Here is a 22,764-nt window from a genome sequence, read left to right on the forward strand (position 1 = left end):
AGCCAGGCACACTGCAGTTGCCAGAAATCCCCACGGGACCTGTTTTGCTCAGGGGTGCCGTGCACTTGGCCACATCTGAATTTGAGTTTTTACACCCTGAAAATGGCCACAAGTCTGAGCAAATCTTTCCCTTTCTTCCCTCTGTCCTGATCCTTCCCATATTCAATGCTTTCCATGACTAAGACCTCTGGAAACCATCTCAAACCTCACTCAGTCCCGACCCTGGGCTCTTTTTACTTTTTTTTTTTCCTTTAATTTATTATTATTATTTTTTATAAACATATAATGTATTATTAGCCCCATGGGTACAGGTCTGTGAACCGCCAGGATTACACACTTCACAGCACTCACCATAGCACATATGCTCCCCAATGTCCATAACCCCACCCCCCTATACCAACCCCCGATCCCCCCAGCAACCCTCAGTTTGTTTTGTGAGATTAAGAATCACTTATAGTTTGTCACCCTGGGCTCTTTTGGAGTTGTTCTGATTCATAACATGAACGAAAGGCTCAGTCTGACGTGAAGTGAAGTCAAAAAGCCCAGCGTGCTACAACTGTGAGTGAGGAGCCACTCCCCTTGCTGGGCTGTGTCTAATGCCCAGTTTAAGAATCTCCTCCGCACTATAAACGAAATGCCAGAAGGAGTACAGCCTGTGAGTACAGGCCTACACCCAGTGAGCCCAACACACGATGCCAACATTAAGGGGAGGCTGAGTCAGAACACTTCCAACCCTCGGAGAAAGAGGAGCTTGTAGAGAGCAGAACAAGGCGGCTGTCACCCCTTGGGCAGGTGGCCTTACCTTTCAGGGAGGTGTTCCACCCACTTTAGGTGCCCGCTGGAGAGATGATGCAGGGCAAGAGTGGTCTTCTTCAGGACCGCAACGTACCGCACGGAGTCCTGCAGGCCTACCAGCCCGAGTGCCTGGAAACTGAGCATGGGTACAGGGGTGAGAACAGCCTGACACCCCCACGGTCTCAAACTAGAGCAGAGAATCTGGAACGCCACCACTATAGCTTGATAGGTAAGAAAACAGGCCTTGGGGTCAAACGCATCAGGGTCCTAATACCGGCTCTGCTTCTGGTGAGCTGGCTTGAGAGGCTGTGCTCTCAACCCCTCGGCTCTGCTGCTTTCCTGAAGCCCCGTGAATCTCCTCAGGGTTGTTCCCTCCCTCCCCTAGGACTTCCCAGCAAGCAGGCCAACCCTCCTCCATGGTATCCTTCACCCTGGACTGTCATCACAGGCTATGTGCCTGCCTCCCCCAGCTGACCATGAGTTTCTGGACAACAGAAACTTTCTCAGGGTCACGTATGTGTTCCCACGGCCTGGTGGGGGGGGCACCAGGTGTTAACCATGTAACCATCAGAAGCAGAGTCCACTACTGCAACCGGCCCTGTGATCACAGCAACCCAGCAAAGATACAGCAGCCTGAGCTGTTCTCTCAACATAAAATTAAAATGCTAAAAAGTTCATATCACATTCCTATACCTAGGACATTGCAGAGTTCTCACGTCACGGTAAGATTAGGAGCGGCAATCAAGTGCAAGGATGCGTACTGTACCTAACACGTGCTCGATAAACACTGGCAGAGTCACCACGTGTTCCGTGACCTCAACTCATCAAAACGCATGGCGTTTGACGTTTGGGCTCTTCGGTGGCCCGTGAGGAAAAACGTCAAAAGACCCTGCATTGCTGTCCATGCAGACCTGTGTTCCAGCAAAGCCTTGAGGCAAGCCTAGATGAAATATAGCTTCTTGCCCTCTACCTGCCACTGTCCAAGGTAATCTCCCAGTTCAGGCCCCCAATGTTAGTCTCCCAGGAACGCATGATCCGGCCTCCATTGGACACAGTGATTGCATCTGGAAGAGAAAAGACCACGGTGAAGTCATCTCCCCAACTGGCATTCTGTGGCCTCCTCTGATGGTCAAGGAGCAATGGCCACACCGCTGAGGTACAGATGTAAATAGAAGTTACTTGCAATACCTGTCCTTTCCTTTTGGGGACACCCCTCTCCTCTCCTTTCCCTAACAGACCCTGTATGGGGAGATGGAGCCAACACCATGATAAAGACCAAGTAGGACTCGCTTACCCTGTCCGTACAGCAGCATGGCGTCCACAGCCCCTTCTGCTGTGCCCTTGTCAACATGGCGCCACACTGAGAGACAGGAGAGTGAGACGTTACTATGAACTGGACAGAGGTATCCAAGAAGACAGGTAGGAGAGACTGGAAGAGGTCTTTGTTTGCACAGTGGTATCTAATTTTATTTCAAGGGAGAGAAGGATTACAGCTAACCAGCAATGATCCACTCACTCACTGGGTAATGAGGGGAGGAAGGTTTGAGAGGAGCCATTCCTGTCCCAGTCTGAACTCCTCACTTCCCATACTCCCTACCACCCCAAACATATAAATGAAGGACAAAATTAACAGAATCTCTATGATTCACAAGAAAAACGGTGATCGTAAATCTTATTTCCATAATTTTGGTCCCCAAAAACATCCACAAAAGCAGCATAAGTAACTTAAATGGGGCATCCAAATCTTTACTGCAGAATAGAAAACAGAAATAGAAAAATATTTCAAAATAACATCTTAACCTAAGAACTGTCAGGACTCAGCCTGAGGGTCTAAACTAAAAACACCAGTTATAGGAAAACAGTTCCTGTTCAAAGACAACACAACTGCAAAACAAGTATCAGAATTCAGTAAGAGACATCTTTCAGCCAACCTGCCCCGAACACGTAAGCAGCCAAGAAGACTACACAAGCCACAGTCCATTCTGGATTCACTATGGTCAGTCATTCCATCCCAAGATAAGCGCCCCACACAGGTCACTCACAGATCTCTCCGGTCCGAGAATTTAATGCTGCAATCACATTCTTCTCTGTAGCCACAACCAGTTTCTTGGATCCAGGGGAAAATTCCAAGGAGGCAAACTTGAGCTTCCCGACATACTGCTGTCTCCTGAGGAAGAGAGGACAGGGAAATGTGAGAATGTGAGGGGCCCAAATCGTCACTGCACAAAACGTCGTGGGAAAAGACCACTGCACCAACACACAATGTTATCACCAAACTACCTATCTTAGGGCATGTGAGGAATGTCTGTTAATGAGGAGATTTGACCAAAAGCAAGATTTCTATGCAACATAGTCAGAAGGCAAGGGAACAAGAAGAGAGAATACACCCTAAGAGATAAGAAGCATAAGACTTACTTTTTTGTTTTTTTAAAGATTTTATGTATTTATTTATTTGAGAGAGAAAGCAAAAGTGAGCAGGGGGAGGGGTAGAGAGAGATGAACAAGCAGACTCCGTGCTGAGTGCAGAGCTCAACACGGGGCTCCATTCCAGGACCCAGAGTTCATGACCTGAGCTGAAGACAGACACTTAACTGACTGAGCCACCCGAGTACCACCTGAGTACCCCCACAAGTCTTACTTCTAAATGCAAGCACATATTATCTCAAGTGCCACCCAAAAGAACACCTGGCCTAAATCCCACTGGAACAAACATTAGACCTCTCTGTATTCATTAATAGTGGGACTATTACGTGAGAGAAGAGACACAAAGCCTAATGTCCACAAACAAACAATCCAACTGCCCTTCTGTTTTCATGGACCCCTGGAGAAAAAAAATCATGCAAATTTTCCAATAAAACTGGGTTAGGCTTCTGTTTTCTACAGTCTTTTCTTTTTCTTTTTTTTTTTTTTTTACAATTTATTTATTTGACAGAGAGAGAGAGATCACAAGTTGGCAGAGAGGCAGGCAGAGAGAAAGAGGGGGAAGCAGGTTCCCTGCCAAGCAAAGAGCCCAATGCGGGGCCTGATCCCAAGACCCTGAGATCATGACCTGAGCTGAAGGCAGAGGCTTAACCCACTGAGCCACCCAGGTGCCCTTCTATAGCCTTTTTGAGCCCACTGCATGTTCAGGATCCATTTGACTCATTACTCATACTTTCCTTGGAATATATCTCATCAATTTCAGTGCCCTTCTCTAAGCATAAAGGGAATATAATTAGCTTTGCATGGCACACTACCAAGTACACAGGAGTTGCTTGCACATTGCTGTTAAGGAAAAAGTACTCTCCTCTCCAGCAAACTAAACACATGTGGCATTTACACAAGATTTCTCTTGTGATGTTGTTTGGTCTGATTAAAAAAAGGGGGGGGTGCTCCTGGGTGGCTCAGTGGGTTAAAGCCTCTGCCTTCAGCTCAGATCATGGTCCCAGAGTCCTGGGATCAAGCCCTGCATCGGGCTCTCTGCTAGGCAGGGAGCATGCTTCTCCCTCTCTCTCTGCCTGCCTCTCTGTCTACTTGTGATCTTTGACTGTCAAATAAATAAATAAAATCTTTAAAAAAAAAAAAAGGGAAAAAACTAAGCAGAGAGTAGAGAATAGGCTTATATGACATTCAACAGTTTCTATCTGTATTTTTGCATACTTAATTCATGCTATATCCACTGAACACTAAGAAATGCATAAGACGAATGTTATTACTTTATTTTACAAGGAAAAATTATCACTCGTTTTACAGGTAAGTAAACTAAGGTCTGGTGGAGTCAAGTAATTATGGTCAGAAATAGAAAACAAGACTAAGACCTTCTGACTCCAAGTCTCATACTCTCTTTTAAAATATTGTTATCTTTCATCGCGACTGTAAAAGTAATGCCTGCTTGGGGTGCTTGGGTGGCTCAGTCAATTAAGCAGCCGACTCCTGATTTGAGCTCAGGTCATGATCTCAGGGTTGTGAGATCAAGCCCTGTGTCACTTAGCATGGAACCTGCTTAGGATTCTCTCTCTCTCTGTCCCTCTCCCTTTGTCCCTTCCCTGCTTGCATTCTCAAAAAAAAAAAAAAAAAAAAAAGGAATGGGGCGCCTGGGTGGCTCAGTGAGTGGGTTAAGCCTCTGCCTTCGGCTCGGGTCATGATCTCAGGGTCCTGGGATCGAGTCCCGCGTCAGGCTCTCTTCTTGGTGGGGAGTCTGCTTCCTCTTCTCTCTCTCTCTCTCTCTGTCTGGCTCTCTGCCTACTTGTGATCTCTGTCAAATAAATAAATAAATTCTTTTAAAAAAAAAAGAGGGGGGAAGAAGAATTAAAGTAGTCCCTTCTCATTGTAGAAAATATGAAAAATACACAAAAGTATTTTTTAAAATTTAAAATGCCTAAAATACCACCACCATAAAAATTTTGTAATGATTCAGGATATTTCCTTGTTTGTTTTTCTATTTGTAAATTATATATACCTAGTATTCTGCTAAGTTGGAGTCATACCACATAGGCATATAGACTGTATATGTGTAATATGCATGTTACATTGTGAGCATTTGCCTAATTAAAAATATGGCTTATGTTGCATTTATCACATTGTCTATCACATACATATCCATCTGCCCCCACTAGACTGAGCTCCTTCTTATCTATCCACAACACCTAGAACAACTGCTGGCCTACTGCAGGCAAGCAACAAATATGTGAATCAATGTATATGACACAGAAAACACTTCACAGAGGAGGAGGTACCTGAGCTAGGCTCTGAAGAATAAACTGTTCTCTGAAAAATAAAAACAATGGGTAACAGTAACTGTACTCAATGAGCCAGACATAGTGCGAACTTAAAAGAATGATCTCATTCATCCTTACAAGTGCTGTAGGGAATAATGAACCATTAATAAACCCATTTTACAGATGAAGAAACCTTGGCACAGAGTGGTTAAGTCACCTTCCCAAGTCACACAAACCCTAAGTGCCAAAATTTAGCCTCCAAGGAGAGTACACCTTAATTGCAGGGTCTTAAGGAAGGGGGCGGTAGAGAGGAAAAACTGAGTACGTGAATTAAGTAACTGGCATCTCTATGAACGGTACCTCCCGGCAGATGTGAGACTTCCTGGACTTGTTCTAGGCCCAGGGCCGAGCTGGGCTGAAAGAGGAGAAATGGTACAAGTTTTAGGACCCAGGGTAAGACCCAAACTCCTGTTCACATACCCAAGAGATGCCAATTCGAGGAAGAACGAGAGTTCACTGAGGGGCTGTCGACCCCGACACCCAGCAGATCAGAAACCTGACAGTCACAGAAACAGGCCCTGACGGGAGAGAAGGAACAGTGACCTCTGGCCAGAACCCCAAGCATGCTTGAATGCCAGGGCCCGCTTCACGAACCCGCAACCTGTCACATGGAGACTGGCTTAGGAGCGCCCCTGACGCTTCATTTAATGCCCTGTTGTGGTACCTTAAAACTCTTTAACTTTTGAACCCGGGGTCCCACACTTTCATTTTGCAATGGGCCCCACAAGCTCTGCAGCCGGTTCTGCTGCCTGTCACCCCGTCCTCCCTGTAGCAGGCACAAGGCTGGTACTGAGAAAAAAGCCACACGTTTCCCGAACAGGCCCCACACGCACGCACCAATCGAACTTGCCCACTTGGTCTTCGTAGACTGCTGCCGCAAGGACAAGCAGCGCAGCCCAAAGCCAGAACCGAAGAGCCGCCACCGACGCCGCCATGATGGGAGCCTGGGCCGGTCCACCGCCGGCCCGTCATGCACCCGGCCTCAAGCTCCGCCTCCGCAGACCATAGAGGTGGGATCTCACGAGAAGCCCTCGCCGGGGAGCTCTGGACTCGGAGGCCCCCCAGCGGGCGGGGAGTCGCCCTGGAGACGGCCGGGCGGGGAGAGGCGGGCTTCGGCGCGGATTGGATCAGGCACTCGAGGGGGCAGCCCCGGAGGGCCGTCCCAGAAGCCCTCGCGCCGCCGGGGTCCTAGCAGTCAGCACCGCCTTCTGCCGCATGTGCCTGCGACGCGATGCCCAAATCCAAGCGTGACAAGAAAGGTGAGCGAAGGGGCTTCGAGACCCGGTGGGCAGCTCCGCCGGCAAGCTGCCCGCTTCGGTGGGGGCTTGTGGGGTACCAAGTGAGATGCCGGGGCGTCCGCGAGAAGTCCGCGGGCTCTCTGCGAACTGGGAGAGGGCTTCGCGGCCGCAGGCGCACCGGAGGGGGTTGGAGCCTGGTCCGGTCAGGGGAGCAGAGAGTTCCGGGCCTCGGTTGCCCTTCCGAGGCTTACTGGGCCGGAAAACAGCTTCTGAGCCCCCAGGCCGTGCCCGATCTCGCCTTGGCCCATCTTTCCCGCCTCAGCCCCTCTCTCTTAGCTCTCTGCGCTCCCTCCACTGTGGCCGCCTTTCCTTTAGGACAGGCTTAGTCCCAGCTCTGGTCCTTTCGCTTGCAGTGTTTCTGCCTGGCATGCTTATGCTTAGATCTTATGTGGTTGGGTCTGTCTCAGTTGCCAGTTCATAAGGCGCTTCGTAAGAGGCCATTCCTGAATTCCTTTACTGTGTGGTAGTGTCTCTCTCGCCTAGACTCTTGCTAGTAGTCACTGAACAGATATTTAGGGACCTGGCACCGTAGGCGGTGGCGGTGGGGGGAGGATACAGCAGTTACAGCAAGGAAAGTCTAGAGCTTAATGTTTTAGTCATGGAGAAAATACCCGCCCCCAAACACCAGAAGTCGAATCAAGTCAGATCATAATGAGTTTCATAGACTAAAAGTGAGATAAAGAAGTGGTGTTATTGGGGCGCCTGGGCGGCTCAGTGGGTTAAAGCCTCTGCCTTCGGCTCAGCTCATTATCCCAGGGACCTGGGATCTAGGCCCGCATGGGGCCCTCTGCTCAGCGGAGAGCCTGCTTCCCCTTCCCTCTCTGCCTGCCTCTCTGCCTACTTGTGACCTCTGTCTGTCAAATAAATAAATACAATCTTTAAAAAAAAAAAAAAAAGGAAGTGGTGTTATTTAGTTTAGTGCAACCAAAGAAGGTATCTGATGAGTTGACAAATAAGCAGAAACCTAAAGAAAGGAAGCGCGCCATCGTGGAGTTACCCCAGACCATAGTGTTCCGAGGAGAGGGAAGATAAAGTGCAAAGGGGCTGTAATGAGAGCACCTTTGACGTGTTCTGGGACGAGAAGCCAGTGTGGCTGGAGCAGAATATGCAAAGAAAGGGGAGTGGTCGGGGCTTCATAAACCTTCCCAAGGACTTGGCTTTCACACCCAGGTGCGCTGGGTAGATATCCGAGAGTTTGAGCAGAGAGGTAACGTGGTTTAACTTTTCTTTCTTTTTTTTTTTTTTTTTTTAAGGTTTTATTTATCTGCAGGGCGCTTCATTGGTTCATTTATTAAGTGTCTGCCTTCAGCTCAGGTCATGATCCCAGGGTCCTGGAATTGAGCCCTGAATCAGGCTCCCTGCTTCTCCCTCGCCCATTCCCCCTGCTTGTGTAAGATACTACTTATTTGAGAGAGAGAACACGAGCAGGGGGAGAAGCAGGGGTGAGAAGGACAAGCAGGCTCCATGCTGGGCAGGGAGCCAGACACAGGGCTCAATCCCAGGACCCTGAGATCATGACCTGAGCCAAAGTCAGATGCTTACCTGACTGACCCCCAACATGGTTTAACTTTTAGGAGATCACCCTAGGGGCAGCTGGACAGCTCAGTCAGTTGAGTGTCAGACTCTTGGTAATGGCTCAGGTCATGATCTTAGGATCCTTGGATTGAGTCCCCCTTCAGGATCTGTGCTGGGGGTGGAGCCTGCTTAAGAGGTTCTCTCTGTGGGGCGCCTGGGTGGCTCAGTGGATTAAGCCTCTGCCTTTGGCTTGGGTCATGATATCAGTGTCCTGGGATCAAGCCCCACATTGAGCTGTCTGCTCAGTAGGGAGCCTGCCCCTCGCCCCCGCCTGCCTCTCTGCCTACTTGTGGTCTCTTTCTTTCTCTGTCAAATAAATTAAAAAGAAATATCTTCTTTAAAATTTTTAAAAAATAGTCTCCCTTTTATCTGTTCCTGCCCCCACCTCTCCCACTCTGAAAATTTTTTTTAAAAATCACCTTAGTTGTCTTGTTGATAATAGACTAGGGAAGGTGGGGAGAGAAGGCAGAGTTGGAAGGAAGGAGGCCCGCAGCAATCTGAGAGGGTCACACCCGCGTGGTCCACAGTTGCAGCAGTGGAAGTGGTGGAAAATGGACAAGGACATTCTGTTTCCCCTCCCGTGCTGCCCTTGCCCTGACTAGTGAGATTACCATTCTGTATATGTTCCTTGTGAGTGCCAGGCAGGATGAGTAAGAACGGACCCGTGACTAGGGGGCTACGTGGCTTTGCATCCGAAGCTCTGTTAAATGTTTGTGGAATGATTGGGTTCTGTAGAGGAAGCTCTGGTGAGATCTGGCAAATGGGTAAGAGGAAATTGAGTCCCAGCATTGGGTAGAGGTGCTTGCCCTCCCCAGAGGCACTGCTTTATCTGTGAATCCAAACTGTGAAATAGTTTGTGGTAGAAGATGTAGACTCCCCAGATTCATTATTCCACAGCTGAGGCCACCAAAGGTTTTCTCTGTGCACTATGATGGAGAGCAGAAAGGGACCCGCCTGAGCCAGCCACTGAAAGCACTCCCAAGAACAGGAACGAGCCCTGCCCCCATACCTCAGTAGGGATTTTAGTTTAGCCTAAGAGGGGCGCAGGAACACCTGGTTTGTCTGAGTAATAGGAAATACGTCAGGGGAGCCCCAGGCTCAGGAACACTAGAGAAGGCGCTCTGAGGACCCTGGGAAGACACAGCCTTGCCTTGCCTCGCCTCACACTGGCTTGGTCCAGCTGAGCTACCGAAGGGGAGGTAGAAATGAGCCTGCAGGGCCTCTGGCTTTGTCTCTCATCCCCTCTCTTTTTCTTCTTTGTTTCAGTTTCCTTAACCAAAACTGCCAAGAAAGGCTTAGAACTGAAACAGAACCTGATAGAAGAGGTAAGAGCTCATTCTTTTTCTTGTTCCAGACTTTGTATTTGGTTTATAAAAGGTGGCTAGAGAGCTGACAGGGAAACCGCTGTTTTTAAAAGAAAGAAAAAACCGCCACCATGAGATGCTGGTTCCGTCCTTTTTCCTCCAGCGGCAGCACCAATAAAAACTCGCATAGTGGGGCGCCTGGGTGGCTCAGTGGGTTAAGCCTCTGCCTTCAGCTCGGGTCATGATCCCAGGGTCCTGGTATCGAGCCCTGCATCGGGCTCTCTGTTGGGCAGGGAGTCTGCTTCCCTTCCTCTCCCTGCCTGCCTCTCTGCCTACTTGTGATCTCTGTCAAATAAATAAATAAAATCTTTTTCTTTTTCTTTTTCTTTTTTTTTTTAAAAAAAAAAAACAAAAACCTCACATAGTAACGGTTTCCAGCTTTGACAGAGCTGTGCACCCCACGAAGTACTCCATGTGCTGTCCCGCTCCATCATTTCAGGGTTCCTGGGAGGAGTTCGCGCTCTTTCGCAGCTAGGTCACGGCCGCTTAGAGAGCTTTGGTGGCCTGGCCAGTGTCAGAAAGCCGTGGAGTTATACGGGGCACCTGGCTGGCTCAGTTGGTAGAGCGTGGGGCTCTTGGTCTCGGGGTCCTAAGTTCAAGTCCCATGTAAAGTAGAGCTTACTTTAAAAAAATAATAGTACGGGTTATCAGATGTGAGTGGGTGCACCAGCCCACTGGTGCACTGCTGCAGGCTGGGTGAGAGGGGAGCCTCCTCCAGCACAATGATGCCTTTTCCTTGAGGCCACGTCTTCATGGCTGCAGCCAGCAGTGTGGGCAGAGCAGGGCGGATGAGCCTCCTCCCCGTCAGTAAAGAATGAGGATTTATATATTTTCATTTGTCGAGTGTTCCAAGCATGGCTCTTCCTGGGTTGTCAGTTAATGGGGAAAGCAAAGAGATCCGTTCCACTACTGGCTGCAGAGAAGTCAGAAACCTGAAGGCCATGGGGGTCGCAGCTTACCTGCACCTTGAGATCACACCTGCTTTGCCACAGGGGAGTCCCTGGAGTCCATGATCTTGGCTTCAGTAACAGAAGTAAGGAGGAAACAACCAGATTAGATGCCTCCAGCTCTGAACTTCCACAGCCGTTAGGGACCTAGACCAGATTCTTCCCCATCTGAGGTCCAACCTGTGCTGCCCCTTGAACTCCAGAACTCCATTGAATTGTCCCACAGCTTCGGAAATGTGTGGACACGTACAAGTACCTTTTCCTCTTCTCCGTGGCCAACATGAGGAACAGCAAGCTGAAGGACATCCGGAGCGCCTGGAAGCACAGCCGGTGAGCAGGCCTTCCTGTGCGGAGGAGCCTGGGTGCTCTCAAGCACAGGGCTGGTTACTGACCCTTGGTACCTCGGTCACACAGATACCACCGTAATGAGGACAAAGCATCACACCTTCCAGAGGCATTTTTTAGCTATTAAACTGTTCTTGCATTGAGCTCCTTGGGGGCAGGACTGGGTAGTTGCTCAGGAAATGTTTGAGCAATAATCCCTCAGAAGGGGCTCCCTTACCCCTGGAGTCTGGGCCCTTCAGGAACATCCCATCAGTTTTAGAGTGTCGGCGTGTACTCAAAATCCACACAGTGACCCTAGAGCAGGCTGTGTGAGCCGCCTGTCCTTGGGCTGCGCCTGTGATGGTACGAGTAAGGACTGTTGCGAACTGGTGAATGTGCCTCTTCCATACATCCAGATTGGGGGGCCTAGGGGGTCACGTAATGCTCACAGTGGGCCAGTAGATGAAATACTGTGAATGTTGGGGATCTGTAGGCATGGAAGATGTAGGAACCTCTGGCCAAGCCTCCTGCTGCAGAAGAGCCTGGGCCCGAGGTCAGGCTCCCAGGGACTGAGCAGGTCTGCACCTAATGGTGGGCGGGGGGGGGAGCACTTCCTTCACAGACCTCTTTTCTCTCTAGGATGTTCTTTGGCAAAAACAAGGTGATGATGGTGGCCTTGGGTCGAAGCCCAGCTGACGAGTACAAAGACAACCTACATCAGGTGAGTTTCTGGCCGTCTCACTGGTGGAGGGATCGGGGAGAGCGTAAAGCTTGGTTTAAAGCTTAAAGCTCAGGCCTCCTTTAATCCCCAGGCCCAGAGTAGTGACACCAACCAAAAATATTTGCAGGTTTTGCCAGATGTCTAATGGGACTGGGCCAACCCTCCTTTTGTTCTGTAGGTCAGCAAGAAGTTAAGGGGTGAGGTCGGTCTCCTTTTCACCAACCGCACCAAGGAGGAAGTGAATGAGTAAGTGTTTTTGAGGACTAGGAGGGAAGGAGTAATCAGGGTACACTGTACTATACGGAGGTATCAAGTAAAAATGGGTTCCTGGAACACTGCTCCTGAGTCCTGGTTCCCTGCGGCACCGCGCTCCAGGCGGCCTGCCGGTCAGCAGCCCACACGGGCGGGGAGGCGAGGCCGGGGGAGCCTGACTTCGTGCTCTGCGGCTGGGCCAGTCAGGAACCTCCCCTCCTGCCACTTGTCTTTTCCTGAGGTGGTTTACGAAATACGCGGAAATGGACTTCGCTCGAGCCGGAAACAAAGCAACTTTCACTGTGACCCTGGACCCAGGGCCCCTGGAGCAGTTCCCCCACTCCATGGAGCCACAGCTGAGGCAGCTGGGCCTGCCCACCACCCTCAAGAGAGGTAGGGGGACGTCCCTGGAGCTGAAGGTTCCCAGCTTAGCTGCCGGGAGCACAAGCTCCCACACCCGACAGACCCACTCTGGCCTCTGTGGCTGAGCGGCTTCTTTCTGCCAGCCTCTGTTTTCTCACGTCCGAACGAGAGTGGACAGTAACTCGCAGCCAGAACACAGCAGCTAAGGGACTTGAGGGAGGCTGTCGTGTAGGTCTCCCTCCCCAAAGGGAGAGGGCGGGTCCCCGCAGACCCTCCTGGGCAGCTGAGCACTTGCAGCTTTAGCCTGAGTGTGCTGGGGGGGACGGGGGCCTAACTAGCTCCCTCCCAGCTCTGGGCAGCAGGCAGAGAGCGGTGCATGGGCCTCCGCAGAAGTCACCGTGTGAGGTCCCTTTCTCTGTAGGTGTGGTGACCCTGCTGTCCGACCACGAGGTGTGCAAGGAGGGCGATGTGCTGACCCCAGAGCAGGCCCGCGTGCTGGTGAGTCTGCCCCCCACCCCTCCGCCCAGCCACAGTCTGTGCACTGTAGCCCCAGGGACCCCCTCACGTCACCCTTGCTCCTCCTGACCATTGGTTCCTTTTATGTGTCCCTTACAGAAGCTTTTCGGGTATGAGATGGCTGAATTCAAGGTCACCATCAAATACATGTGGGATGCACAGTCCGGAAGTTTCCAGCAGATGGGAGATGACTTGCCCGAGAGTGCGTCCGAATCAGCAGAAGAATCAGAGGGGGAGGACGACGGCTGACGGACACTTGGCCGGACTGTGGGACCGCCATCCCGCTGGCCGAACGGCAGGGAGGGCACGAGGGATGGACTGCTTTTTTGTAAGCAATAAAACTGTCTGCGGGGAGCTCCTGTGGACAGCAGAGAGGACTTTTTCTAGGAAAAAAGGCCTTCGCTTTGAGCTTTTGTTTGGACTCCCTGGGTGCCTTTCGTTAACTTGGAGCCAGCTTCCAGCACGGCCTCCCACATAATGGCTGGGGACCTCCTGCATGATGGCTGGGGACATGGGGGCCACTACTGGAGCTAGGGCTTCTCTATTCTGGCCCTTGTGCCCCTCCTGGAAACGGGTTTGTCAAGGAATAGAGGAACCCTGGCTACTCTTCCTACCTCTTTCTTTCTCTACCTCCATCCCCACCCCATCCCGAACCAGGGCTAGGGGTCTAATGACAAGGCAGGACACTTTCACTAAGAGTAAAGCCACTGCTGAAACCCAGAGCAGATATGAAAACTGTTCCACAGCATTCTGGGAACTTTTATTCTTGGGAGTGACTCAGTGGTAGTTTTTGCCCAAGTTGTTCTTTGTGAAAGGAGCTCAGAATGAGAGAAAACCTTCAGGGCACCCAGCTCTTATGTGTGAGAGTGAGGGCCACTGCCAGCTGCCACATCCAGAGGTCGGGCTGGATTCCAGAGGGCGGCCAGGAAGCCTGTGCTCCTGCCCCCTCCCCGCAAGCCCTTGGGAAGGACGAGCCCAAGGCTGCAGGCAGAGCTGGTGGGTGGAGCGCTGCAGCAGTGGAGGAAATAAACAGCTCGTGAATGGGGACTGGAGAACAGCCCAGGCCAAATAAAGCCATTTAAGGCCCAGGGTGAGAAGGTCAAAGAGTGACAGAGGGAGGAGGCCCTCTGCCATCTCAAGTCAGGACTGGCCCTAGCGGAAGTAGTTGGGACATTCGTGGGCGACCAGGTGCCAGGCTCGGTCGAAGGCCTGCACCACGGCCAGCTCCAGGGGCCCTTCCTCAGTCGCAGCCAAATTCTGTGCCAGCTGCTCCACGCTGGACATGCCCAGGATGACCGCGTCCCCGTGGGCGCCCTGCAAGGGGAGACAGCCAGCTGTGACTCCTGCCACATGCCCGCCCTTCCCACCCTGCCCCTGCCGGGACCGGGCTCAGATGTCTACTTATACCCTATGTTATTCCAGAATTTATATGGCCTTCAAATAGCTTGAAAGCCCAGCCTCTACAGACTCCCCAGCGGGCAACCGTGAGTGCAGAGCCACTCCCCTGTGCCCTTCCACAGCTGGGTGAACCTGGGGTAGTCACTTGACGGCCCCAAACTGCAAACATCCTTAATTTTGCAGGAATTAAAATTTTGTGTAATATTTGCATCAGGCCCGGCCCTGAACAGCTGTGGAAAAGGGAGCCCCCAGAAGTCGATCATGCTGGGGCCGGAGGAAGGTGTGGGTGAAGCATAGGACAGCAGAGAGGGAAGCCCTGCCGGGCACAGAGCCCAACTCAGCAAGTGTGCGGCCTGGTGCGGAACAAAGGCTAGTGGTTTAAAAAATGTAAGTTTTTCAGAGTCCACTTGGTGCTGGTGCCCTGTCTGGTGTAGCTGCGGGGCCCTAAGCGCCTCTGAAATCGCTTCCTTATCTGGGAAGTTGGAAAAACCACGCTTCATAGGGCCAGGGCTGTTCCTAACAGGGGCACTGAATGAAACTTCCCCGGGGAATTAGCATGGGGAAATACCAAAAGAAAAGGTGTCCTCTCAGACTATTGAGTAATTGTGTAGCACTCTCCCTTCTTCCATGTTCTCCTTGGCCCCACCACAGGGAAAAGCCGCTCCTCTGGGACGCGGGCTGCACCGGGAGTGGTGGTGCAGCCACCGGAGGGCGGCCGAGGTCATGCTGGGCGCGCTGCCACCTTATGCGGCCTGTAGGGCCTTCTCCACCAGGGCGATGGCTTCAAAGTGCTGCTTCTTCCAGAAGCTGGGCAGGGGGCACTGGAGGTACAGCAGTCAGTGCTATGAGGTCTCTCCAGGGCAGATGTCCCACCCCGGTCCCTGAGGCCCCCCGGAACCGGCGTCCTCTGAGAATGCAGGTGGATTTCCAGCCCCTCACCCACATTTTCAGTCCAGTGAGGGGGGTCGAGGGGATGCAGTGGGCGGGATGCATGCAATTCTCACGCTCACCGCATGTGAACAACCAAGCCCCCGAGATCAGGACCCAGGAACAGCCAAAGCACCACACCAGCGTGCCTCCTGTTCCTGGACCCGCAACAAATCCTGGCTGAAGCCACCTGCCTCCATCTCTCCTACCGGCTCAGGGAGGACAGCGGATGCCCCAGGCTAGCCCCTTGCAGTGCAAAATGTAAAGGAGATAATGGACCTGATGGCGGGCAAGCCTTGTAAACTATGAAGACTGGTCAAGGTCAAAACCATCAGACCTCCATTCTCCAGGGTGAAGGCAGGCCCCGGTGGTGGTGGTAAGAAATTGAGAATACTGCTTGGGGCAATGGTTCCCAAACCTGGACGCCTGGCCAGGAAGATCAGAAATTGTGGAAGGGATGGGGTGCCGGATTAGGACTGAAATCACAGCAGCGCACGCGAGGTGATCCAAACAGACACCCACAGACACTACCCTGCTTTAAAATGTCCTTGGCCATTTCAACAAGACTAACATTGGAGACTTGCACAAAACTTGCTTCTCGCCCTCCTCCCAGGGCAGGGCGTGGAACAAGGCAAATAAATTACACACAGAAATTAACTGTGGAGACTCGCCCTCTATAAACAGGTTAGAAGCTTGCCAGGGAGTCCATGGAGGCCATCTAAATCTGCAAAAGGAGGGGCGCCGGCAGGCTCAGCTGGAAGAGCCTATGACTGCATCTCGGGGTTATGAGTTCCAGCTCCACACTGGGTGGAGATAAGTACAACGTTTTAAAAAATAAAGTTGATAAATGAACAGTGATAAAGTGTGCACTTTGGAGAGCTCGCAGGAGAGCCCAGAGGGAAAGAGCCAGAAGAGTTTAAATCATCACCTCTGACTGTACAACTTGGCAAGAGGTTGCTTTGAGCCACGGGCCCGTATTGTTCTGATAGCATTTCTACATTTTACAAAGTAGAGAAGGGAAGAAGGCTGATTCCAACAGCTGTTCAGCTGTAACTGTAGACACTGAGAACAGTGTCCCCGCCAAGAGTTTACATAACTTAGATCCTTTGCCTGACGGGAAGGGTCAGCTTTCCAGAGTCCTGATCCAAGGGTACCCCCTCCCATGCCCCCAAGTGCTCAGGGGGTGAGCGCTTCCCCGGAAAGACTCGTGGAGCTCTGAGAAGGCCCAGGGATCCTCATTCCCAATCCAGGCTCCTAAACATTCTCCAGAGACACACAATACTCAGGGTGTGGGGATGTTGGTAAAGCCCTTGGGAAAGCAGGGACCTAAGTCTGAGCACCAAGAGGAGGCGCTGGCTCTCAGAAAACAGCCCCAGAAACCCCCTATTTCAGACTAAGAGGACCTATACCACCTCTTGCCCCAAGGCAGCCCATCCCCGGCTCATCGATTCCTGTAGATCTCAGCCCAGTTATTCCCGAAGAAGCGGCCCACGGGCTGATTCCCGTCCTTGTCCTCATACTTGCCGGTCAGCAGGCCCCCTGCGGGGAGACCACCATCAGAGCCATGGGCCCACCCTGCTCCCAGAGGATGTTCTGGACTGGTGGGGGTGTTGGGGAGAACCCAGGAGGGATGGAGGACACAGCCCAGCCTCTCTTCAAAGCCCTCCCTGCTGCCCAGACCCTGGGCCGGGCATCATCTGTGTCAGCAAGAGGCAGAGATGGGCCAGGAATGGCCTCCCACCCCAGGGGGAGCCTGCCCGCCGAGCAGCCCCTACCAGCCAAAGGGCTGTAGGCGTAGAACCTCAGTCCAAAGTGCCTGAGGCAGAGGAAGAGCTCCGTTTCCACCTGCCGGGTGGTAGCGTTGTACATTCCCTGTGGGTAGAAGGGCCAGCTGCAGTGTGTACACATTTCAGAAGAAGGGACCCCAAATCTTCCCTTGCAGAGCCTGCAGTTCAGACCCTAACAATCCTAGGACTTGAACAATCAGCATATCCTTAGTGGAAAAGAACATTCATTCATTCAGCCAACGTCTCCGAGCACCAGCCATGGGCTGGACATGAAATTTCCATCCACGCACCAACCGGACAAGTCCCCTGCCCTGAGAGCTTTTTTTTTTTTTAAAGATTTTATTTATTTATTTGACAGAGAGAGATCACAAGTAAGTAGAGAAGCAGGCAGAGAGAGAGAGGAGGAGGAAACAGGCTCCCTGCCGAGCAGAGAGCCCAATGTGGGACTCGATCCCAGGACCCTGAGATCATGACCTGAGCCGAAGGCAGCGGCTTAACCCACTGAGCCACCCAGGCGCCCTCCTGAGAGCTTTAATAGCAAGGTAGAGCATCAACAGGTATCATCAAGAAAAGAGGCAATCAGAGTCCACTAGTAAGCTCTGGAGCACTGTCTGACACCAAGTAGGGGTATAAGCATTTGCTGAATGAATGAGGGGGGTAGCTGCTCCTCTGGGGCATCAGGAAAGGCTTCCAGGGGACGAGCCCACCAAGTGAGCCCTGAGCACTCACCCCTTCCTGGGAGAAGGGGAAGGCTGTCCAGGCTCATGCCCACAGCCAGGGAGCAGGAAGGAAGGGCCTGAGCAGCAAGTGCGAGCAGGAAGGAGAAGCCAGGCCCAGAGCCAGCAGCTGCCTGCTGGTCAAGCCGAGGGGCTCGCACGTCATCCCCACGGCCCCTGGGAGCCATCCACAGGCTGCCATGGAGAGGGCACAGGAGGCAGTGGGAGGGGCCCGGAGAACCCCGCGGCCCGGGCCCTCACCTGGTACACAGTGGGCAGGATCCAGCCGTTGTTCCTGCAGAGGGTGCAGATCTCGGCCACCTCCCAGGAGGCATAGTTGGAGAGGCCAAGCTCCATGAACTTGCCCTGCAGGGGAGAGAACTCGGTCAGAACCCACCGTGGCCCAGGACACTGCAAAGGGGAGATGGGGGTGGGAACCCTGGGAGTGGGTTCTGTCCCTGGCTCTGCTCTGGGATGACCCTGGTGCCTCCACTCTCCTGAAGGCTGAGGCTGGCCTCACCTCCTGGGGTGCAGCTGGTGTCAGGCACACAGCGTCTCCTCCACGTGGGTGTCTGGGTGTCGTGGTCTGGCAGGTGCAGGTAAAAGAGATCTACCTGGGGGCACTGCAGCCGCCTCAGGGATGTCTCCAGCTGGGCGCGGAGACTGTCAGGCTTCAGTGAATTCTCACCCAATTGTTTGGCCTTGGTGGCGATTTTCACTTTGGTGGGGGGTGTGAAATGAGAGTGCAAGCCAGTTAACCAAACACTGAAAAAAGTCTAGAGTAATGACTTAGAGAAAGACCTGGGTTGGTATCCCAGCTCTGCCACTACTAGCTCTGTGACCTTGACCAAGTTACTCACCCTCTCTGAACCTCAGTCCTCTCAACTATAAATTGGTAGTGCTGTTGGTACCTATTTTGTGGGCTGGTCCCAAGGATTGCTCAGAACTTGAATGGACGTGTTCATTATCATCATTGCTAAGGTCATCACTATGATGGACTATTTACCCAGCACCAATGACTGGCAGACCCAACAGCCAATCACTGCCCTCGAGGACACACTGTCTTTGCTGCATTACAATAAGTGAGGCAGGGATATGCACCAGGTGCTGGCAGAGCCGGGACATAGAGGCAGAAGGCCCCCTGCAAGCTCAGGAAAGGCCTTCTCTGGAATCCGAATCTTGGTCTCTGGGAGGAAGTCACAGGCTGCCAGTCCGGGAAGGGTGGGAAGTTCATCCCAGAGGGCGAGGACAAGGGCAAAAGACCATTGGAAAAGAACATGGTGCCAGATGAACCATGCTTGCAGTTCCAGGGATCCAGGGCACCAGGTTCGGGGGGTACACAAGGCAAGAGAAGGGCCACAGACCCAATGCGAAGGGCGTTGAGAGCACCCCGTGAAATCCGGCTCTCCCTGCACTCTTGGCCCTTGGCAAGTCACCTGGCTCCTTGAGACTTAGGAGCAGGCTGGAGGACGGCTCACTTAGAATTGTTCCCGTTCCTCCGTCTCTTCTTCACGTTAATCAAACTTCGGATCTGAGGTTTAAGGACTTTGACCCCACTAGCTCTGACCAGAAGGAGGGGAGTGAAGGAGGGAAAAAGACATTGAGAAATAAGACCCAGAGTGGTCAGAGAAGCAGCCCGGTGATCTAGAAAGGGCAGGCACTGAGATGCAGGCATATATTGTCTTATTGTTCCAGACCCTGCGTGCTGTGAATCACAGAAGACAAGCAAGACTCTAGCAGAGGAGAGAGAAGAGCCCCAGGGAGACACCGTGCCGGGTGCTAGTGACACTAGGATTACTACTCCAGACTGTAACAGTAACAGCCAACATTGCTAACTCTAGGAACCTGCTAGGTACTGCCGAAGCTTCGCAAATGGCATCAGACTCGTGGTGGAGGTTCGCCTGCCCTTATACAATCCCTTCACTTAGCTGCATCTGTCTGCTCCAACACGTGCGCCTTGCCAAATCTCTCTGCCTTGGCACACCCACTGCCCACGCCCACAGCGCTAACAGCCTGCCCTCCTGGCAAACTAACCAGTTCTTCAATGTCTAACATTCCCTCTTCTGAGGTTTCTTCACTGGCCCCTCCAGAAGTGCACCCTCTTCCCGGCTTCCCCAGCCTTCTCTAGAGTTAGAGCTCCGTGGAGTGGCTTCATGTCAATTTCCCGCGGAGGACCTCCGAGGCCAGCCCAGAGGGCAGTTAGATACCCCACCGCCCCCACCCCCCGACCCCGCCCACCGAGCTCCTGCGGCTCCCAGGCGCTACCACCCTCGTGAAGCTTGAGGCCCTGCCCACCGAGCATGGCACCCGGAGCCCCACAGAGCAAAGTCTAGGACCCAGAGCTAGGAGGAAGCAGATCCCCACACAGGTTCCGAAGTCTGATCCGGGGCTGTGCATGGTAATGCCAAGACAGTATGGGCACGGTTCCAGCACATCAGGTCCGCATGGGGCACTTGCGAGGGGCAGGAAAGGAGGTAGGGGCTGCACAGCGCCAGATTCCTGCTTTCAGGGCCCCCTAGAAGACCTAACCAAGTCGTTCCACACTGGACCTGGGGTGGCACGTTGCAGAGGGAGGGTCCTGGGCTACCTTCTGGGAAGGGAAAAGGAGAGGAAAGGAAGTTCAGGACAAATCACTGTCTGGCTGTCTGGAGTGACACGTGCACGGGGCCTGAGGAGCAGGGGTTCCACAGGGCTGCGGGGAGGCCGGCGGCCTGGAGGGGCCGAAGCCGGCAGTCCTGCCCGCGGTCGAGAGCCCAGGGGTCTCTGCGGTGAGCGGGAAGCACTAACCAGTGCGACCCCGGCGCCGCTTTAAGGAGGGGCTTTGGGCCCCGCCCACAGGGGCTGGGGGCGGAGCGCCGAGGGGCGGGGCAGTGTGCGCACCTCCCCCTTCGCCCTACTCTCCCTCCCCACCCGGACCCCGCTGCGAGCACGCCCCTCGCCGGACTTCCGGGACCCCGCGCTTGCCTCGCAGGTGAGCTGGGGCTCGGCCGCAGGTCGGGAGGGTGCTCCAGTGCGAGGGTTACGAGCGAGCCCCAAAGCTGAGTACTGGGACTCCAGGGGCCTCGCGGCCATGCCTCGCATCTCCCTCGGCCTCGCCCTGAATCGTCCCGAGGTCCCGGGATCGTTCCGGGGTCGTCCCAGGGATGGTTTTCCTACCTAAAATGAAGCCTTGGTTGGGACGGAGGCGGGGGCGGGGGGCGGCGGTGCTCGGGCTGTCCCGTCGCCCTGCGGTCCCAGAGGAGACTGCGATGGAACTTGCCGAAGGCTCCAGCGTGCGTCCCAGTGGAATGCCAGGGTCAAGTTTGAAGACAAAGAACCGTCAACTTGGAACACGTATACCCATGCGAAAATACCGTTCAAGGGGCACCTGGGTGGCTCAGTGGGTTAAAGCCTCTGCCTTCGGCTCAGGTCATGATCCCAGGGTTCTGGGATCAAGCCTCGAATTGGGCTTCCTGCTCAGCAAGGGAGTCTGTTTTCCCCCCTCTCTCTGCCTCCCTCTCTGCCTACTTGTGATCTCTGTCAAATAAATAAATAAAATCTTTTTAAAAATTTTTAAAAAAAGAAAAGAAAATACTGTTCAAACGTGAAGGCAAAATAAAGACTTTGCTCAGACAAGCGGAGGTGTAGAATTCAGAGTAGCAAACTTGCGCTCTGCTGCAAGTCTTTTTAGACGGAAGGGAATTTGAATTTACAAATTCAAAAAAGGGAAGCGCTGGGGTGGTCAAGGTGGAGAAATATAAAACACTTTCATTTTCAACCATTGTTTTTAGTCTATTTATTTAAGTAATTTCTACACCGAAGGTGGGGCTGAATTCACAACTCAGACATCCGGAGTCACACGCTCTTGCGACTGAGCCAGGGAGGGGCCCCCATCTTTGACCTTTTAAAAAGATCATTGCGTTTTTATAAAGTTAAACGTAAATTTACCAGGGCGCCAGAGTGGTTCAGTGGGTTAAGCCTCTGCCTTCGACTCAGGTCATGATCCCAGGGTCCTGGGATGGAGCCCCGCATCGGGCTCTCTGCTCAGCGGGGAGCCTGCTTCCCCCACCTCTCTCTCTGCCTGCCTCGCTGCCTACTTGTGATCTCTGTCAAATAAATAAATAAAATCTTAAAAACAAAAACGAAAACATAAGTTTAGGGGCGCCTGGGTGTCTCAGTGGGTTAAAGCCTCTGCCTGCGACTCAGGTCATGATCCCAGGGTCCTGGGATGGAGCCCTGCATTGGGCTCTCTGCTCAGCAGGGAGCCTGCTTCCCTTCCTCTCTGCCTGCCTCTCTGCCTACTTGTGATCTCTATCAAATAAATAAATTAAAAAAAAAACACATAAGTTTACTATAGGTCTCAGCAAAAACCTATGTTCACAGCAAAACCTGTTCTTTAGAAGCTTTATTTGTAATAGACAAAAATTGAAAACACCCGAAATGTCCCTCAATGGCAGAATGGATACTGTGCTATATTCATACAGTGGAATGAAGAGATCAGCGGAGTCACAAGGATGAATCTCATCTGCCGAGCTGCATACTGTAGGATTCTACATTCCTGCAGTGTAGACATTGCCGGACATTCCTGCAAAGACAGTACTAGAGAGACGGAAATCTAAGCAGTTGTTACCAGGGGCTGCTGGTAGGAGGACAGAAGGACCACTTAGAGTCTGGGGGAGTGAGGGAGCTGTCCTACATCTTAATTGTGCTGGTGCTTACATAACTGTATGCCTTTGTCAAAACTTTCAGAATTGTATCCTTGGGCCACCTGGTTGCCTCAGTCTGGAGAGCATGTGACTGTTGATCAGGGTCCTGAGTTTAAATCTCACATTGGGGGTAGAGATTACTTAAATAAATAAATAAATAAATAAAACTTTAAAAAGAAGAAAGAACTGTACCCTTAAAAGGGTGAACTAGCATATAAATTATATATTAGTAGGAATATAAAAAAAGATACTGTTCAAAGAAAAAATAACAATGTATTATTTATAATGCAAAGGAAGAAGTTTACTACAAAGTTAGAAGTAAAATACATGAAAACAATA

At 52.2% G+C, this 22,764-nt stretch overlaps 2 protein-coding genes across 6 annotated transcripts in view; one reads left to right on the forward strand and one right to left on the reverse strand.

Moving 5' to 3' along the window:
* EMC1 (ER membrane protein complex subunit 1) overlaps window positions 1-6,557 on the reverse strand; it is a 25,590-nt gene extending 19,033 nt beyond the window's left edge. For 2 of the 4 annotated variants that reach the window (XM_082684461.1, XM_082684459.1), the window contains exons 1-5: window positions 6,390-6,496; window positions 2,838-2,962; window positions 2,090-2,155; window positions 1,766-1,859; window positions 803-931 (exon numbers count right to left, since the gene is read on the reverse strand). In XM_082684461.1, coding sequence (XP_082540587.1) covers window positions 803-931; window positions 1,766-1,859; window positions 2,090-2,155; window positions 2,838-2,962; window positions 6,390-6,487 — 512 coding nt within the window. In that variant the 5' untranslated portion in view covers window positions 6,488-6,496. Of the gene's footprint in view, window positions 1-802; window positions 932-1,765; window positions 1,860-2,089; window positions 2,156-2,837; window positions 2,963-6,389 lie in introns of all 4 variants that reach the window. The other 2 variants (XM_082684460.1, XM_082684458.1) reach the window with 2 other exon arrangements.
* Window positions 6,531-16,093, forward strand: MRTO4 (MRT4 homolog, ribosome maturation factor). Of its 2 annotated transcripts, none has more exons than XM_082684494.1 (8): window positions 6,531-6,811; window positions 9,692-9,750; window positions 10,963-11,066; window positions 11,700-11,781; window positions 11,960-12,027; window positions 12,275-12,426; window positions 12,818-12,894; window positions 13,012-16,093. In XM_082684494.1, the coding sequence occupies exons 1-8, from the start codon at window positions 6,784-6,786 to the stop codon at window positions 13,159-13,161; spliced, it is 720 nt and encodes a 239-aa protein (XP_082540620.1). In that variant the 5' UTR covers window positions 6,531-6,783; the 3' UTR covers window positions 13,162-16,093. The 2 variants fall into 2 exon arrangements, with proteins under 2 accessions (XP_082540620.1, XP_082540621.1); XM_082684495.1 differs by having other exon boundaries at window positions 6,767-6,811; window positions 10,940-11,066.
* Window positions 16,094-22,764: the final 6,671 nt, after the last annotated feature.

This window comes from Mustela nivalis, assembly GCF_964662115.1.
Source record: "Mustela nivalis genome assembly, chromosome: 10".
Lineage (NCBI taxonomy): Eukaryota > Metazoa > Chordata > Mammalia > Carnivora > Mustelidae > Mustela > Mustela nivalis.